At 40.4% G+C, this 20097-nt stretch overlaps 1 protein-coding gene across 1 annotated transcript in view; it reads left to right on the top strand.

Moving 5' to 3' along the window:
• The window catches only part of GUCY2F (guanylate cyclase 2F, retinal), a 38408-nt gene extending 21906 nt beyond the window's left edge, over positions 1 to 16502 (top strand). The window contains exons 15-18 of the mRNA XM_066339152.1: positions 4667 to 4765; positions 6050 to 6144; positions 7188 to 7273; positions 16364 to 16502. Of these exons, the coding sequence (XP_066195249.1) occupies positions 4667 to 4765; positions 6050 to 6144; positions 7188 to 7273; positions 16364 to 16502 (419 nt within the window). The remainder of the gene's footprint in view (positions 1 to 4666; positions 4766 to 6049; positions 6145 to 7187; positions 7274 to 16363) is intronic.
• Positions 16503 to 20097: the final 3595 nt, after the last annotated feature.

Raw genomic sequence — 20097 nt, 5'->3', positions numbered from 1 at the left:
AGATATCTGTTACAGGTAGGATATACTGGAAGAAAAATGTGATACAGCTCTTTAGAAAAAGTCATGCTATAAGGAAAAAATTATCTCTGATGTAGAAGTCATAATGTATTCAATCAAGAGAAAAGTTGCTTATTTAAAATGAAATTAAGAAGTTCCTTTTATATATATATATATATATATATATATATATACATATATACACAAAATGTAATTAAACTCCAAAGTAAAACAAAAAAAAAATCCCAAAACAGTAGAACTACATTTATGTAAGTGACAGTATTTTAAATGTAGGAAAATATATCCGCTATTATCATGAATCAGTATTTGTATAGCATGTATAAACCTTCATAATTTTATACATTTTTAATCCACCATAAATATATTTTTCCCAGCTGTTTGTGATCAGATTTCCTGCCTCTTCCTCTAATGCACCAGGTGTTGCCCGCTGTGGGAAGCCAATGACTAAGAATGCCCAGGGGTCTGACCCAATATTACATGGGGTTTTATCCTTCTGCTTATCTGATAATATCCACACTTTTGCAGCATTAGCATGCAAACATTTTGCAGATGTCAGTATCCTGGTCCCTGATGTAAATGTTGGGAGACAGAAGCAAGGTAAAGGAAGTATCTCAGTCAAAATACCCCAAGAACAAAGCTGTGGCTTTAGCAGAGTTAAAGTCAATATTGATGTCAAAAAAGTCAATATGACTCCTAGACCTTGTAAGATCCTCTTTTGCAATTATCTCTAAAACACATCTCCCTACTGTTTTCTTTGAAGTTTGTGGTTCTTAGTTGACCCTTCACAGAAGTGTAAAGCATTAAGGAATTATTGCAGGAGCACTGTGTACTTGTACTCTGTCAGAAATTAGATGAGACTATGGCTGCAGATTGTCTTGCCCAGAATAGGAGGCTCTAGCAGCATATTTTCAACATGGAAAGAGAGGAATTTGCTGTGCAACATCTGCTGCTGCCTGTTGACAGCCATTCTGCAATGTATATTCCATGCAGTTGGCCAAAAAATACATCCCTAGGTGATGTCTACAGAGGGTAGTAACCTTTCTTTTTGTTTTTATGAACTCTGGGTATCTGGAAAGCAGAATTGCTATGAACTGTTGTATTGGGTGTGAGAGGAAGAGGGGGGAGGACTCTGTAGCTCAGAGATCTGGCAGCATCATGCTGTCATGGGAGCAGCCACAAACTCATGTTCCAACGCAAACCAGCTCTCTGAGCCATGGAGCTGACAGCAGAGTTTGATTAACCCTAGACCCGGGTTCTCCTGAGAAAAGATGCATGAAGAGGGAATGTTCTGCATCATGAAAGCCTTGGGGAAACTCTTGGCAGAGAGAACTTGGCTGACACTTTCACTGTACTGGAAAGGATGGAGAAAGGGTGTGACCCCCAGTCACGTACTTCAGCTGCTCTCTGGAAACTGGTGCCAAGAAGAGCTCATGGTGCCCTCTCAGAAAAAGCAGTGAACGCATTTTGGACATAGGCTGCCCATGTCTTTTCAATGCCAAGGGAAAACTGCTACTGTAGGAGCTTCTGATGGCCCATGCCCACAGTCCGTTTGTGGCAATGCATGGGTAAGGCAAAGAGGACAAGATGACCAGTGTTTGGTCTGCACTTTCTCCCCTGCTTTAAACACATCCTGGAATCTTGGCTGTCCTCTCTTGACTTCACTGCAGGTCCAGGATAACCCAGCTGACTCAGCCATTTCCCCTCTATCCATGCCTGGGCTGGAGCAGGACAGTCAGCAAGAGCAGTGGTGAGAAGATAAGCTTTTCCACGGAGGCTGAAGATGATTTGTGTATCAGTCAGGCGCTCTGGCAGCCAGCCCTGCACTTTGATCTTGTCTTTTAAACTCTGCAGAACTGCTGATGGTCCTTGCAGAGTCTTTGCCAGAGCCTTTCGTTAACTGACCCTTGCACGCCCTGGCAAAGACACACTTCAAAGCAAAGCTGTGAACCTGTGTAATTAAACGACTAGGCCATAATGTCCTCATCACAGAGTGTCTGGTTTCCTCTGAAACTTGTAACTGTGGGAGATTTACCACTGGAAGTTTTTCTTAGCTTTCTGTTGAAGCTGTTTGGAAAAAGGGGAACATACACAGGAAGTGAAGGCAGTGAGCAAATTCAGTCTTAGATGCTTTCAACACAGAGAATGTGTAATTTTGGGAATACTTGTATGGTAGAGTTGGTTTTGAGCTGAGAACTTTCTGCAATGGGACAGGTTTAAAAGCAATATTCTAGAAAGGTAACACCTTGCCCTAAAAATCTTGCCTCTCCTATGTTGTGAGCTGTGCAGAAATGGCTAGGTGATTGCACTGACTGAGTAGGGAATCTGAATTCAGGTACCCACATGGAGGTGTTTCCAGGACTTTTAGGGAACCTGCACTCATTTTGAGTTCATGTAAATGCACCGTGTAAAGCTGTGCAGGAGTGGAAAAGCTCTTACAGCTCAGTTGACTACATTGACCTGGTCTCCACTGACTACAGTAAAAGCTCATCTGCCTTTATTTCTGCTTCTTAAAATGGAATCACAGAATCATAGCACACTTTGAGTGGGAAGGGACCCACAAGGATCATGGAGTCCAATTCTTGGCCCATACAGGGATCAACCCCATGACCCTGGTGTTATTAGCACCATGCTCTAATCAATGGATCTCAAATCCACCTCAGTGAGGGCTGGTTTTTTTCGACAAGAACCAATTTTTTGTGTCTTTGCAACACCTATTACAGAGGGAGCTTTGGTTCTTAGTTTAGATTTCGGACTGCTGCTGTCATGTTATCACCACAAAAAGAAGAGAGGCAGTGTTTTGTGTTTTCTCAGGGAAACCTCTTACTGAAGCATGAATAAGAAGTCTCCAACAAGACCTTTTTTGTGTATATGTCACATTAGCATGCACACAATAAAGACCAGTTAGGGAATCATAAGGTCTTTGGCTGAGACTATTGACAGTGCCTTTACAGCTGCATATAGAAATGCCTATAGCTGAAAACATGAATTAAACTTCCTCAGTGGATATAGTTTCTTTCCTGAAAAGCTTGAAACAAATTAAAGGGTACTGATTAGGAGGGGAATTAGCTTGTAAGAGATTCTGAGGAACAGTGTTTTGTCTGAGATACACTGACAATTGGAAGGAAACCCTCTCAAATCAGGTTTTCATGATCTCCAGAAGTCTCTGCCTGCTGTGTTTTATCCAATTTGAGCCAGTTTGATCCATGCTGTTCAAGTCCTTATAATATTTTTTTTGTATGAACCATTCTTCCTCTCTCTTTTTTTAAAACCTTTTATCAAGCAATGCTTCATCAGGGAGAAGTTAATATCTGTCTTACCTCTGAGTTCGCACTCTCATGAGCTATTTTAAAATCTGGCAAATTTGGGCAGAAACAACTTCTCAGAGGTCACAGCAAGAGGCATTCTTGTGAAGTTCCCCATAGCTTTCAATTATGGAGTTTCATTTCCTTGAAATAGATCTGAAAAAAATTATGAAGGATCAATTTCTTTAAAAATCAGGCTAAAATCAGCATAAAATTGTATCAGTACTAAGCTAAGTAACTGATCATTTCTAAATTAGGTTACAGTTCCTACTATTTATATTATTACTGTTTTAAAACCAACACTTTAACCTATAACTTTTCTATATTATGAAAACTCTAATCTATAGCATCATTTCAGGTACTGTTGATGATGTACAATGTTCACATCTCTTATAATCATGCTTTGGAAAAGATTTCCTAGATATCAGTTATACTAAATCTTAGCTCAGAAGGATCATGACATTGAAAAGGCAGGCAAAGCCTGAAAAGGCATATCTCATAAATCCATCTGATGGAAAATACAGTCCTGCCTTTTGTCTACAGGAAGCCCCACACTTTATCACATTGCTTTTTATTTTTATTTTTGCATTTATTTTGCAGGCCCGATATTTTCAGTTGTAGACAATGAAATTTAGCATCTCCTCTTTCAGAGTGCAGTGTAAATGTTAACTAAGCCAAATACCCCAGATGAAAATTGTCTGTGCTGCTTGGCTTCAACCCATTTTATCTCCCAGTCTGTGCATGTTCATGTGGATCCTGCACACATACCTCTCCCTGACAACTTGGCAACCATTGTTTGGAAGCTACTTAGGAAGTGAATGTATCTTGTAAAAATAAGGAGAAAGAGGGGAAAAAGCAGGTCTCAACTAGACAGGCCAGATAACTTTGTCTTCTTTTCCAAGGGGGGGACACAGGGTGGTCCAGAGTGCTGCCAGCACCTCTGGACTCCCAAGGCTGATTTTTAATCCTGTTTCAGTGGGTTACAGGGCATGTCACAGGATCTGAACTTTATTTTTCTCACATGGAAAAAGACCTTTTTAAACTGAGATTATGATAGTCCTCGAGTTTCCATGAACTATGAACAAGTTTCTCCTGGATGATGGTGAACTGAAGGCCTACCACACACGACCCTTTTTCAGACGTGAAACACCAGCATGAAATCCAGAGCAATGCTTAACTTTTGACAGCCTGTAGCAAGCACCAAGGCCAATGAGATCTTTAGAAAACCTTCCTCTGTGTTCCCAGTAGGTTTTTTGAGTATCAGAGGAGAAGGTGAGGTGTGTTTGTCAGTGAAGGCCTAGATTTGTGCAGGACCATGCTGGTGATGCCGCTGATGTGTCTTCCAGGACCTTGCGTGGCCGGCGTGGTGGGCCTGACCATGCCCCGGTACTGCCTCTTCGGAGACACGGTGAACACAGCCTCCAGGATGGAGTCCACGGGCCTGCGTGAGTATTTGGGACAGCCAGAGGAAGGGGAAAAGTCCAACGACAGAATTTTCAAAGCAACCTGAAAGAGAGGGCACCAGTCTTGCTGTTTTAGGTTGGCCTTTAGGACCCTGCCTTCCGGCTGCAGTGCTCTGACTCCAATCCCATTGACCAAAATCAGCATGAATCTTGCCCTGTTTTCCTCCAATGTGGTTTGGATCTTGCTTTCAGTCAGTGCTCAGAGCCCTTAATTCAGAGCTGTTCTTGCACAGTAAAATAACACATTTACCTTTCATGACCAGTACAAAGCAAGGGTTGAAGCACATGTGGGCACTGCTTCCATCATACCCATGGAAAGTCCCACTGAGTCTGGAGACAGCAGGAGTGCTGCAGGTACAAGAACATTGTTACAGGTTAATAGAAATGCATATAGATAGATAGGAAAATTGTAGGTTAGTTTCTCAGGAAATGTAGCTCATAGCTGTGTGATCTTCCTCTACCTATCCAAACTAATGTTTTTCTTTCTTATTATTACGGGAAAGAAAATTAATCAGCTCATACCCCATCCTTCAAAGGGGAAGGCAATGTGATTGACAAAACTGAAATAAAAACTTAACAACAACAACAACAACAACTATTTTGGGGAAAATGTTTTAGAAATATTTCCTGGCTTGTTCACACAAGCAGAGCAGTAACAAATTTCAGCGAGTTCCAGCAGTGGCTGTAAAACAATCTGGGGAAGATGGGAATTCAGTAAAGTTCTCCACCTTTGCCCTTTTTGTTCATAGACTAAATGGCAGCTCTGGGTGGAGTAAATTACTAAAAATCCAGACATATCTACATCCACAGCCACATTTTCTTTATGCTCCCTTGCAAACTTCATTTCTCTGCTCTTCATCTCAGCTTTCAAATTATGTTGGGTGTCTGGAGCAGGACAGTTGGCTCTTTTTCATTTCTTTCTCACTGCCTAGTTATACAGTGGCAATAGATAAAACAGCAATCTAGTTGACAATGTTACTTGAAAGCCACTTACCATCTTTATGAAGAGATGGGCTTCTACACTGAGCGTAGAAAGCCCCCAGAGTAGATCTCCTCCTTCCCCTGTGCTCTTTACAGCCTTGCCTGGAAGCATCCATCAGTCAGCATTAAACTTTACACAAAGGAGCACTGCATAGCTACACCAGCCACACACCTGAATTGGAACACTCCTGCCTTGGAGCACTTTTCCTTGTCAGGATGAAGCAGTGGGGAACTCGCAGCATGTGTGCAGTACAATGATCCGGATGCTTTTCTTTCTGTTCCCAGCTTACAGAATTCATGTCAGCCAAAGTACAGTGGATACACTTCGGAATCTGAATGAAGGCTATGAAATCATACCCAGGGGAAAAACAGAACTGAGGGTAAGAAAGTCAGGGCTATGTGAATCACTTCACAGGGGAGTCATCTTGCTTAAGGAATTTTCACATTACGATCTTTTTTGGCCTTCATACATCAATCTTCAGCTGGATTCTTCCGAAATTGTCCCTTTTATTTCTCTCAATACATTAGGTGATTACTGAAGGACTGTGGGACCAAGCAATCAGCTGTATGTGGTGGATATATGTATATAGTAGTCTATTTAGTCCACCCTTGACAGAAGCTGCTACTTTTCAGTGTCTGAACAAGACGGTCCTAAATAATTCAAACATCATTTCTACCCTTTCATAGTCAATAGACAGAAGTGGGAGCTTTGCTTGCCTTAAGTACTTAGAATAAAATGTCTGAATATGGCCTCGGGTCCCTCAACAATCTTTCATGATAAGTGGAATCATCCAAGTTCATATGTCTGCAAGTGGAAATCTGGGGTAAAAATTCTAGGTTTAGTCAATGGAATGAAGCCTTAACATAGTTAGTGGAGATAAATTGGCCCTTTAGGAAATTATTGACCTGAAGTACTTTTAGGGTCTGGTTTATGTGAAGATGAATGTCAGTTTTCCTCCCCTTCTTCAGTCAAGGGTGATTGACTCTCATATAGGTGCCTACAGTTCATCAGATGCATCACACTTTAAAAGCTTAATCATCAGTGGTGGGAGAGGAAGTTATCATTCTCATACTCAGTTCAGAATGAGTTGTGAAATCTCTCAATTAATAATGCTCGTGCTGCCAAATAAGATGATTAGTAATCCTGTAGTTTCCAATTTCTGTTCAGCTGTGTAGCTTCAATGACCCAGATCAATGAGGGTAATTTGTAAATGACAGTTGGAACAAGGATAATGAATATACTCTTTCAGGAAAATGAATCTCAAATAATCCATGAGCTGTTCTGAAGGACAGCCCAAGACTCCCAGGCATGGTCTCCATCTGGATATGTTTGAAGCCAGAGAAACCTAGTGAGGAAAATTACATATCAAGCAGAGGCCAGTCAGAACACTGCTTTTTATTTGTATTTTTGTTTTTATTTTAGGGTAAAGGAGTAGAAGAAACATATTGGCTGGTTGGGAAAAAAGGTTTCCAGAAGCCCTTACCTAAACCTCCTGAAATAAAGCCAGGGTAAGTGTGACTTCATCACTGCCCAAGACATTCATTAAAAGGTCTCTTTTGGATCTTGCAGGCTGAATATCTCTCTGTCCATGTCATCTGTTTGCAAAGTCTGTATCACGTTCCTTAGGTGGCTTACACACTCAGGCATAGTCCTGGGACTCAGAATTTATGTGGTTCATTCAGCACCTCTCCTTATTCACAATTCCCAAGAAGTGACTTGGAAACTTCCTGCTTCTCCCCTATACTCCCCTGGAGACTGAACACCAGGGAGTTCCTCCCTGAATCTCCTTCCTGCTCTGTGTGCATATAGCAGACACACAGGTAGGGACACTTTCAGGCCTCTGGTGTAATCAGTGTATGGGAAACACTCAAGATTTTTCTACCCTTTCATCAAATTCCTGCTGAGAACATCAGCCTCATTCAACATATAAATGCATTGCTTCCCTTTCATTCTAACAGAAGAATAAGAAAGCTTTGTGTTACAAATACATGGCACTGTTATGTAATAAAAGATTTAATGATGTTGCCTCCATACAGATGGTGGTGAGCAAAGATTGAGTACTCGAAATTCATGAAGTCATTTTCTAGCTTTGCAATGCCTGACTTTGCAAACAGACTTTTCCCTGTTCAGCTGTCACCTGCTGTAGGCCTGGAAAGGATGTTGTGGTCAGGACATAAAAACCAGGAGTCAGATTTGTTTGACAAGAACAGCGTGGTCACCCACATTAAAAGCAGTCAGCCTTGACTCCCTTTATTGACAATAAAGAGAAATACTTGCTAAGAGGTCTGATTGTATTGGCCCTTTCAAGATGCCTGTTTTGTTGAGGTCCTAAAGTGACTATCTTAGACATCAATGTCTGACAGCAAACAAGGTCTGTTTTAATGTAGCTCTGACTTCTTCTGATCAATATTTTTCTACCTATGGCCTCATTCCCTCTTAGTAAATAAAAAAATCCTCCCCATTTCCCTACATACTCAGGATTAGAGGATCCTGAGCATCCATGTGTAAGCTCTGAACAGTCCACCCATAACGCCTCAGAGACAAAGGTGATCTCCTCTTGTCCCAAGGCCCAGATCTTCATTGTTCTTTTGCGGTATCTCTGTCCCCACAGCACATGAAGCAGTTGAGTGATTTTTACAGTAATCAGAGGAAAAAAGTGAAGTTACACAAAACCATATTTGTTCTAGCAAGTGGGCAAAATGAAACTTATACCCCATAGAAATCAAATGTCAAGTTACAGAAAGAAGTAACTGGATGTTGAAGCAAAGCAAATATTTGGAGAACAGCCTCACGCATAGGCTGTGCTGACACCAGATTGATATCAGACATTATGTCCTGTTTTCCAGCCTTATCTTGATGATTCATGTTTTGGCACCAAATCAAGAGGCTGAAAGTTGTTTCTCTCTAGCTGGCCAATATGGTGATTTCAGGTCACTGCCTTGTATAATCCCATAGGGATTTCCTCATTTTTAGGCTTTTGGGCTGAAGAAGGAAATACTGAATCAATTCCTCTCCTACTAATTTTTTTCACTCTGTCCTGAGGCAATTTGTCTTCTCCTGGGTACTTCCTTGCCATGAGGTCTATGAACACTTGTTTTTATCTTGTGCTTTGTACTGACTTGGGTAGCCTGAACATCTACAGCTGGGCAGTTGTGGTGGCTATGCTGAGAAGTGTTTCCTACTAAGTAAAGGTTAGTACATCATGCTTAGTCTTATGTCCATGCTGTGAAATTGCAAACCTCTGAGTCATAGATTTAAGGGTCAGATCCTACAGATGGAAGTTTTTGAAGTTCCTATTCAAAGGATAAGTCCTTCTTTCTTGGTTAGATCAAATCTCAGTTTTACCTGGTTTTCGTTGGACCTTTGGGTTAACTTTGCATAATATAGAACAGTGCAGGACAGCTCAATAGCCTCTCTAGACCTTCCCTTGCTTCAAGGCAAATTTCTACACATACACCTGGCACTGCCCCAGAAAATAATGGCAGACTGGACATAGAGAAGGTGTAACAAAATTAAGAGACAGCAAAACCAAGCATGCTAAGCAGTCAAGCAGCAGACTACCTGTAGGATAGACATTCTTTTGAGATTTCAGTCAGATAGGTTTTAAGGAAGTCTGTGAAGTTTCTTTGAGGGTACACCAGGTGACTGTCTGGGGGGCTGAATTATCAGACAAGGAAAAAGCACAAAGTTGCGAGTATATAAACATGGAATATTTGAAAATTGGCATCCTGTGATGCTTTAGGACAGGCAGCATCTTTCCAACTCCAGTGGAGCATTCATCTCGTCCAAAAAAAGCAGAAAAGATATGAGCTTATGCAAAACTACCAGACACAACCCTTATCTGGACTAAATCTCAGATGCATTTTAGAAAGCACTGAAAAAATATCTAACGCTAGGCAAAATTCAATGGCTCATAAGATTCAGAAAGGAAAAAAAATCAACCAAACCAAATAAAACCCCCAAACCAGAACAAAACTGAGAGCCAGGATGATTTTCATTTGCCATTTCAAGGAGATGAGTGATATTCTTGATCTTCTGAATTTCCAAATTTTACCATCCTCACTCAGAAATTCTTTTCTCTGGTACTGAATGCAGTGTTTGAAAGCATCAAAAGTCCTCTGTCCCAGCAAGTAGTTTTATTCAGAAACTTTCCCTTTAAAATATTCATGGAACATTAACTGAAGATAAAAAATAATACATTTCAGCAAAGATACGTATTGTCAATCCTCTTAAGGCCTTTTAACCATTAACCCAATGCCCAGGTAAAGAGCATATGAGAGTTTTTGATTTTTGGTATAAACCCAGATCCCTTATCTTGTATGAATTCATGCAGTAAGTCTTAACTCCAGAAGGGTTGAAAAGTCTTCTAGTCCACTGCCACTCACTGTGATAAGTGCAATCTGATGTGTGACATCACTGAAAACTGAAGATGCAGCCAGGAATAGGTGAGAGTTTTGGGGCCCTCTCATACTCACATGCATGAGAATCAGCCCTGGAGGAAGCACTGAGATCCTTGTTTGAAGATAAATTGGTGAGGAACAGTGAAGGATGCTGAAAGAATCCATCTCCTAACCCCAAGAGAGGTTGGGAGACTTCTTTATGAGCAGGAAAAAGACACTCATTAGGACAAAATGTTTTTTTCTTCTACCCAGTACAAGGTTGTCTTTGCTTTGTCTGTGTTAGAGCACCCTGGTAGGACAGATCCACAGAGAGTCTCTAGTGTTGCTCTTGCTGCTTATGTCTTTCTGAAGAGAAAAGTGAAAGCATTTCCACTTGGGCTCATATTTGAAGTCTGTTAAATACACTTTTAAATTAATAAAAAAAAAAAAAAGGTTGTGAGCCAAACAGCAGTGAAAAACTCTTGTTGTCCTTGCGTAGCTGGAATTACACAACAGCATAAAAATATTTCCTAAATAAATTTTACATAACATTTAACAAGAGCTGTTCAGGGAAATCAAAGCATCCTCTGTCTCATAGGCTTGATCATTCAATGTCAGGACAGATGTGTTTTTCTTCACACTCAATTCTTTCTTTTCAAATTATTTCTGACCACTAACACAACAGCAAAATGAAGACAAAGAACTATCCTGATCATGGCTGTGGCATAATGACAGTGAGAAAGAAGACTTTTTCTCTGAAATCTGATGGAGGATGAGAAGGGGAATGAAAGTTGATGACTCATCTCCCTTTCAACAAGACTGTTTGACTTGTGATGTGATTGCATCAGCTTTTATATTTAAATAAGCTCTTCCTGAGCAAGCTGAAGTTTCTGGGAGAATTGACTGGAATATTACAGAGTTTGTGCTAATAGGAAGAAACAGTTGCAATGTTCAGAAAGGAAGCAAAGTCAGAAGAACTTCACAGATTTGCTCCTGCTGGTTTTGCAAACAAGGTGATGGGAAGAAAGGACTTTGGAAGAGTAACAGCTGTCTCTAAAAAGAGGGGTTTTGCCCAAGGCCGGGATGAATAATGCAGAACCAGACTACTCCAGTTGCTCAGACATTTGTCAGTTCAGGAGATGTGCAGGTTCTGTTTACAGTGGATCTTTATTTTTTGCTGTTGTGCAAGTCACTGCCAAACTGTTATTTGATACTTGTGTGAGCAGCGTGTGCAGGTGGACCTCAGACAGTCAAATACCATGCTTGATCACCAAATACCCTGCTCAGACCTTCACCTTCTGTGGGACACAACCTGCTGCACTGTTGTGCAGACACAGGCATCAACCTCCTCCACTCCCCTGTGGGTGAAGTCCTGCTGGGTGGACTCAGAAACCAAACCCCTGACGCTCAGCCATGTATGGCTGAATTTTGTTACTGCTTCCATAACAGGTCTGGACACAAATATTCATTTTCTCCCTCCAAAGGCAGGATTTAATCCTGTTAGAAGTTATTTACCTCAATCTGATCTGGTCACCTGGTGTGTCTTTTAAGAGTCAATGCAGAGTAACAGACATTTCTTGGTGTTGATCTTCTTCTGCTTTGGGATAAACTCCTGCTGTGGTCCAGCAATGCCAGCTTCCCTCCACTGGCTCGGAATAGAACTGGAATTCGGCTGAGATGGAGACATCTCCTCTGCAGATAAAAAAACACCAGAGAGCTAAATCTCACCTGAAGAAGTCATTCCTCATTGAACCCATAAGGATTATATCCTCCTGGCTTCCCTGTAGTTGGGACACAGTCCTAAAGGCACCATCACTCATGAGGAAGTTTATAAACAGGAATCAGTGTTTCTAAAAAGAAAAAATATGTTCCCAGAGCTGGGGATTTAGATAAGGCATGGGAGGACAACTTGTCTAGGCATTTCCATTTGTAGAGCAGAACTGGCCAAAGACCTGAAACTTGACCCTAATCTCCCTTAGGAAAGGCTGTTAAATTTGTGTTCAGCTTTCAGAGACAACTGGCTTTCTCTAGGGACTGTTAAATAAGATTTCTACCAGGAAATGTGCCCACAGATTAGCAAGCTGAAAGCTTCTGAAAGCAACATCCCTGGAACATCAAAAGGCACTGAAGCAGGAACTGAACTCACCAAATACAAGGTCTTCACTGCTGTTTTGGTCTGTTTGTTCCTTTAACGAATGTGGGGAAGGATCAGTAGAATAATGGAATCATTCTCCCAGGATTCATCTTATTTAATAGATTCTGGAAACAGCCTTGATAAAGATATAGTTTGTACTCCTCAATCAACAAAGTCATTCATCTTGTCCTGGAAGAAGTGTCTAAGAGTGCCAAGAGCTCTCTGGACAATTAAAATTTAATTAGCGGACCTCATCCTTTGCAGTAAGTTGAGTGGTACAAGAGAAGAATTAATAAAGCCAGAACCAGAACCCATATTTGTTTTCCTTTCTCTCACCAGAAGACACTTACCTTTCCCTCAGTCTCCCTTACAGTCTATTCTTTATTTCAGATGAAACTGAACTGGTTCTTTCTCTAATGGCCTACCTGTTCGCTGCAGGTATAGAGCTCATGGGTTACTCCCGGAAGAAATTGCAGAGTTCAAAAGGAGGAAAGCTGAAAAACTCCTTGGCAAAAGGGCCTAGATCTGAGGTAGTAACTGAAGGATAGTCCTCATGTAGCTCTTCTGTTTAGTGTCTGCTGTGTGTTATTTGTCTGCATTTTACTGGTTTTAGTGTCCTCTTTCTTCCTTTCCTTCTATTTTTCTCTTTTTTTTTTTCTTTTTTTTTCTTTTTTTTTTTTTTTTTAATAATATGTGTTATTATTCCAACGTGTCTCATTCAAGAGGTGCTTGGAACAGCAGCAAAGATGTAGCCTTGTTGGGTGATTTCCTACTGAATTTATAGCCTAGTATCCTATTAATTCCTGAAAGACATAGAGTATTATTATGTTTATCTGCAGTGTATTATCAATCCACTCTATGTTGATGTTCACAGTGCCAGGAAGAGCCCAGTACATGGTAAACACAGAGATAAAACAGGAGTTCAAGCCTGGAAAAATCCAAGTTGGCTACTGTTGTTTTTATGTAATGTACATCTCCTGCCTAGTGTAATCCTATACCTCATGATGGAAACAGGATACAGCTTTGATATTTATCATTATGGTACTGATGGGTACAAGAGCTAATGTGTTTATGGTTTGGGTGGAATTTGGAAGTCACGGAAGTCATGGAATATGACAGCACGACCTGATTAAATAGGTGTTACCAGAGCAAGGCTGGCACAGAAGCATGCACAGCCACACTTGCACAGGTGTGATGTCCCCTGAAAATTATGTATGAGCAGGGATTTTTAATAATATCTTTGAAAACAGAGGTAATACCTCTGCTCAACTCCTCTGGACTTAATGTGTATTTCATTTCCCCCTCCCTAAAAAAGGAGGGGTGGATGAAAGCTCAGAGTGCCCAGATATAGGCTGGTTACAAACCCCTAAGACATGCCATATCAGGCTGATAGATTGCTATGAAGACTAAAGCTCCATCCAATTTCCTCAGAAGGATAAAACTCAGCAGGTAACTATTGGCTGCATTCCTTTTTCTCAAAGCATCTTTTAAATATTCAAGGTGTGTTACCAGGCTGGTTTATCTCCCTTAACTGATATTTAAATTTTTGTCTGAAGGGCAGAAAATCCTCATTAAAAAAATAAAATAAAATAAATTATTTGAATATGGGACACAATATAAAGTGAGCTGCATCAGCACTACCATATGTGAACACCCACTGCTAAATACAAGCTCCAAGGCACAGAAGACCACCCTGCTGATTTACACCTAAGAGTACCAGCTAATCCTCAGAGGCCAGAGATAAAGAGGATCTCACATCTGGGTTAGCCCTGCTTGACGAAACCTGCACGTATACTGATATATAAGTATTTAGTACATATATCACCCACAGACATAGACTTCCTTACTGAAGCAGGCTAATCAGCAGTCTATTATGGCGTACAGAAGGTCCTCATTAGTCAGCTTGGCTTAATCCATTTGAAATAGTGAAAAAATGGATAAAACATTCATGTCTGCATCTTTTCAATGGTCCTAGTTCAGTCTTTCTTGAGTGCAGGAAGCTTTCAGTGGAGGCAATTAAGTCCTCAACAGCCACTTATTCCCACATGCCTGCTTGGTGGTTTAGTGATGTTTCCAGCTCATCTATCTTTGATGCTTCTGATGAAAGGGACTATGCCACCACTAACCTGGTTTTTCCTAGATAGCAATAAAGGAACGTTATAGAAGTACCTCAGATGTAGTGATCTATAGTCCACTCACTGAATTTATGGTCCTATTAGTCTGGGACACTAAAATGCTAACAGTTCCACAGGGTTCTTGCTGCAGTGCAATAGAGATCTTGGAGTAATGATATATTTTGGATAATTCATGTGACCTAGAGTCTAGAGGAATGTCAAGACTCTGCTTCTCCTGCTCAGGAGTCAATCCTTTTACCTTGAAAGAGTGGCTGTGGACTCTACTGTCCTTGGTGTGGTCTCAATTTCAAAGAGAAGTGATGATTCTTGATAAAACACTCAGCAAATCATGAAGAGGAACACCAGGGCACACCTCCAGTTACTTGAAGATAAACCTCTGGGCTGTATCATTAGTGATCCTTATTTTTTGTCCTGTGATGGGGTCTGTGACCTTAACATGGACCTTCTAACCTGCTCATGCAAGTGAGATTCAGCCCAGAGCACCATGGCTGTCACAGACATGTAAGGCTGGTAGATGAAACAACAGCTGAAGAAAATGTGGGATAAACCATGGCATCAAATGCTTCTGGACAATATCCTCAGGGAGATGAATCCCATCTATAGCATCTTACAATATTTCTGGAAAGGAGAAAGGGGTTTCTCTCTTTGACTTCAAAACACAGAAGAGAACTGTGTCACAGAGAGGTCAGTGACTCCCTAGGATTCGTGGATAGGTCTCATTTTGTAGATGAGACTTAGACCCCATGCAAGTCAGTCAGAATTCGTTGTGGAGTTCTCAGGGGAGAGATTTCACCCCAGTGTGATTGGGAGTGGCTGTATTTATGGAGAGACCCATTGTATGTGAATCTTAGTACAATCTGTACTGCTGATTTTTAGATGTGTAAGCACACAGGTGGTGTATCCTGCACAGACAAAAGCACCAGCCTGAGATTACCCAAAAGTACCCAGGTTCAATTTTTCAAGTTAGTTTCTCTGCCTTTTTTTTTTTTCTTTTATTCTTTTTATCTTTCTCAAGTTTTTCACTCTCCTTGCATTCTGACCCCTCATCCTATGAACTCAGCTTAGTGACAGGAGGTCCCTTGACATTCTTTCTTGTTCAGGAAATACAGGAAATACCCAAATAATTGCAGCTTGCTGGCCAAACCATTGGCTGGCAAGGTGCAGCTGACCAGCAGATAAGATCATATAATCAGAGGGTAGCTTGGGTTGGAAGGGAACTTTAATGTCATTTAGTCCACTCTCCCTTGCAATGAGCACCCTCATCATAAAAATTTTCTTCCTTATATATAGTCCAAATCTATCCCGCTTTAGTGTAAAAACATTACCCTTTGTATTATTTCTACAGGATACCTGCTTCACATAGTTGGTTTATAACATATTTCTATTCTACATTCTAATTCTATTCTTATTTCTATTCTAAAATAGTTGCACATTCATTGCACACAACGATGGTGTGTGCAGTTTAAACCATGCATTTATGTATATATACAACTATTTATTAACTATTTCTTTCTAATCTCTATATAATAGCAATGGTGTTATTAGTAGGGGTTAACATTTAGCTCTTTTGGGTTTACAACACTTGGAATGATATTTTCTTCAATTATACACAGTAAATCTTATTCCAGCTGATGCTTTATCCATGACAGGGCTGTTGTAGATTTGAGACCTTCCTAAAGCCCTGCCATTTGCTGAGCTTCTGGCCTCTTACAAGTCCTCAATGGTTATTTTGTCTCTGAGAACTCCTTTATGCTATACTGAATTTGCACCCACCAACAAATGCTGGCCCAGAACCTGGGCTTGAGGAACACTTGAAGTATTGCAGCAAAAGGTCCGCTTCACCTCCACCATTTAACATTTCTGCTTTGGCTGACACAAAATGATGCTAAATGAAAAGTCATGCTCTGGTAAGCAGAGCTGCTAACTCTTCTTTTCTTCTCTGTTTTGCAGCCACAACTGGCCAGATGTACTGACCAGGAAATTGAAACGTGTCCTAAGTGATACAAAGACAACACTAAGAAAAGCAAAATTTAAAGAGCTGGGAAGCATGAAGGAGGCTGGAATAAGTTTTGGAGAGGATGAAATCTGAGAAGAACATAGTAAAGAAATAGTAAGATCAAGAGAGACACCTTGAAGCAAATTCAACAAAGCTCACACTTCTCCATTTAGTTCCCAGCCAGCCCAAAGCAGTATAATTAATGAAGACTCTTAGCATTTGAAGGGTGAACCTGAGTAGGCAGATGAATCTTGACCATCATCTCTTGTGAGACTGGGCACCAGCTCAGAGCTGTATATGTGTGTGTTTTTGGGAGGGGCGCACTGGGGAGGAAAGTGAGGGTGATAATAATGGCAGCTCCTGCTCTTCATGAGCAATGTCACAAGAATGAGCTCTCAGAATATTTTAGCTAGGTCCACATGGCAGCACTAACAAGTCCAGCTGCCCTTGGGCTGGATTCAAACAATAATGTCAAGTGCTGTAAGGTTCAACTGGTTTATGTTAAGTAGTTGTTTTCCTGTTGTTATTGTGGGAAGGTCTGGTTTCATGAAAATGAGTGCAATTGAGAAGAAAATGTTTTGGACAACAACAAAGAATATTTTTACTCCCCCACAGAAATTTTGAATCAAAATGTTCTGTTCCTCTATGTCAACTTAAGCCGAAATATTTTCTTTCAAATTGACATTTCAGCTGCAAATGCCAGCTTAATGCTATTTTCAAAATGAAATAACAGTTTTGAATTGAAACAGTTTGGCATGAATCAATATTTGTTTCAAATGCCAAAATGAGATTCTGCTCAAAATGTCAAAATATGTCATATTCACAAATTCAGATCAAAATTGCAAGAACTTATTTTTGCTTTATACACACATATATATAGGATACATAAAACATTTTATGCTTTTCATCCCAAAGCGGGATGAAAATGGAATACCAAGACACTGCAAAACTGAGATGCAGTTCCATTAGCTGAGTAGTACTAATATAATATGAACTTTTTCCCTGCAAAAGTGGGGCTGAGAGAATGAAGAGCACATAATTAAAGCAGTGCAAAGCCTAAAACCCATAACTCTTTCCCCCTTCCAATCTCCAAGTGGTCTCTAAGGCACTTGTCTATAAAGTAAGCCTCCCTATAAGTAAAATGTTTTCAGTAAAGGATCAAAATTTGGACTCTAGGTACTTCCACCAGAGCACACTTCCTCAAAGTAAAATAATTTTGGTGTTGGGCGCTCCTTCCAAGTTTTTTACTCCTGTTCAACATATGGCTCCTAACAACCTTCTGGAAATTGTTGTTCTCTCTTCTGCAAGGCTGAAGAGTAGAGTGGGTATGGTAATTTAATCAATATTACCACCAGAAAGTGTTAACTAAGAACACTGAGACCTTTCTCGAGCTCGACTTGAACTCTTCTCATTAGACCAATCAAAACAGATTTTTACCATTCAGATAATAAATAAGGATCCACAAACCCTTGGCAACCTTTCATTAGATATTGAAAATACCTTTATGAAACAAGGTGAGTCTGACTTCACAGAGTTAAGGAACACAGTATGTTCACAACAAATTCATTGTATCAAGTATAAAACATGCACTGTCAAAGTAAGATCTGTTTGAAGTATAAATATCTAAAAAGCAAAAACAGAAGGGAAATTCAATAATGCTCTTTAATATGAGTTTTTACTCTGTGGCACCTGATTTTGTAAAAGAAGCTTTCGGTTCTTTAGTGGTGATTTAGCATTCCATGTGGGAAAAGTTGGTGCTTGAAGGACATCTGTCAAAAGGCTCATGCAACACTCAAGCTGTCAAACAGGGATTAGGAAAGCCTTCACTTTCTGCCCTGAGCTCACCTTCTGTGTGAAAATTCACTCAGAAAAAAAGTCCTGTGGAAGACACATGCGGCAGGTAATCCTGACACTATGCACCTCAAAGTATGTTTCCAAAGAGGAATGTTATCTGCATTGGTCTGTGCAAACATGGGTTTAAAGTCAAACAATTTCCACATAATTCATGTCCTTTCCATTATTTTCCCATATTAAAAACGGTCTATCATTGCTGTCCTGTTGCATAGCAGAGGGGGTTATATCAACCTGAATTTTCCATGAAAATGGTTGAAACAAGATTTCAACCCACACTTCTGCATACAGTTTTGAATTCTTTCTTCAGCCGTCTTTAGCCTTCTGCAGTCTTCTAAAATAAACAACATTCTTTGAATTCCTTTTAAAAATTAAGATAGTAAATCTGTGGGAAAGGGTAACAGAGAAGCAAAGTTCTAGTCACTGATGACTTCAGTAATCCCAGGATAATTCTTTATTCTCTTTGAAGCCAGTGGTAATTTTTCCTCTTAGTTTCAACAGGAAGAGGCCAAGGACTCATCCCTGAATGTGATTACCTCTGCTGTTAGAAATATATAAAACATTCTTTTATTATTATTACTTTGCTCATAAAACTAGTGTTATGATGTAATGAGGACAATGTGGGCTGGAAGCAGTAAATGGAAATTTTTTTGACTCCACATCAAACTTCTCGGGTGATTGTGGAGTTGGGTGAATTCTTGGATAGGGAAACACACATTTAGTAACCATTATCAACAAGAACCTATCACATGATTGCTAGATGTTTTACCACTAATGTTATAGAGCGAATTTTAATGTAATCATGTAAACCCACTGAGAGCTGTAGAAGATGTATTTACATACAATAAACAATATCTGAATATAATTTGTATTTCATATAGTATTTTTAGCAGTCAATTTATAGCACATGACAATAAAGATCCTTGAAGACATGTCCCTCCACCTGAAAATCTCATTCTAGTTTATATATTAACCTTCAGTTGACTTAGCTTACTTTTCCCTGTGAAGACAAGGCACCCATGGAGACCCCTTTTCACATGTTCACTGGATTATACAGTAACTTAAAAGCAGGTCTCAAGATACACAGACCAGTGGCAGGACAGTCAGACAGAGAAGATGTGAGATGTAAAAGAATCCAAGGAAAATGTGGGGCAGCCACAGCATGGGTGAGTGCCCAAACAGCTGCAATAGCCCAAGTCTGGGAAAATTTCCCATGACAGGTCATGTTAATGTGAGGAGGGGTCAATACCACTTCCCACAGAACATTTCTCATTAAAAAAAATGTGAAGATGCTCCTCTGGAGTTTGGAAATACAGCCATGTGAATGCAAGAGTAGAGCTGAGGGTAGGTCATGCTAGGATAACTCTATGATTCTGTGATTCCATCCTTACACCAGCAATGAATCTGTCAAATAGATGCATGAGACACATCACATCAACTGGCTCTTTTAAATCCAGTGGAAATGGTCTGGCAAGGACCTGTGCACAGGCAGACTCTTACCTGCCTTTACCTACCCCTTCACACACAGCAGCCATCAGATAGATGCAGTACTGGTGCAGGTGGGCTGCCTGCTGCTGTAGCCACACATCCTTTTGTTCCCCTTCAGCCATGCCTGAAAACCCTAGTGTGGCACTCATCACCAGCCTCATCTGTGTTAAAAAATAACAGCTTGCATCATATCATGGAGTTATGTCATTAGAACCATTTAGGTCAGAAAAAACCTCTCAGGTCATCAAATCCACCCATTAAGCTAACAGTGCCAAATCCAACACTGAACCATGTCCCCAAGAGCCACATCTGCATGTCTTTTAAACAACTCCAGCGATAGTGATTCCCC

This window comes from Sylvia atricapilla, chromosome 2 (assembly GCF_009819655.1).
Source record: "Sylvia atricapilla isolate bSylAtr1 chromosome 2, bSylAtr1.pri, whole genome shotgun sequence".
Taxonomy (NCBI): Eukaryota; Metazoa; Chordata; class Aves; order Passeriformes; family Sylviidae; genus Sylvia; species Sylvia atricapilla.
The sequence above is the reverse complement of the archived record's forward strand: the minus strand, read 5'-3'. Positions and strand labels throughout refer to the sequence as shown.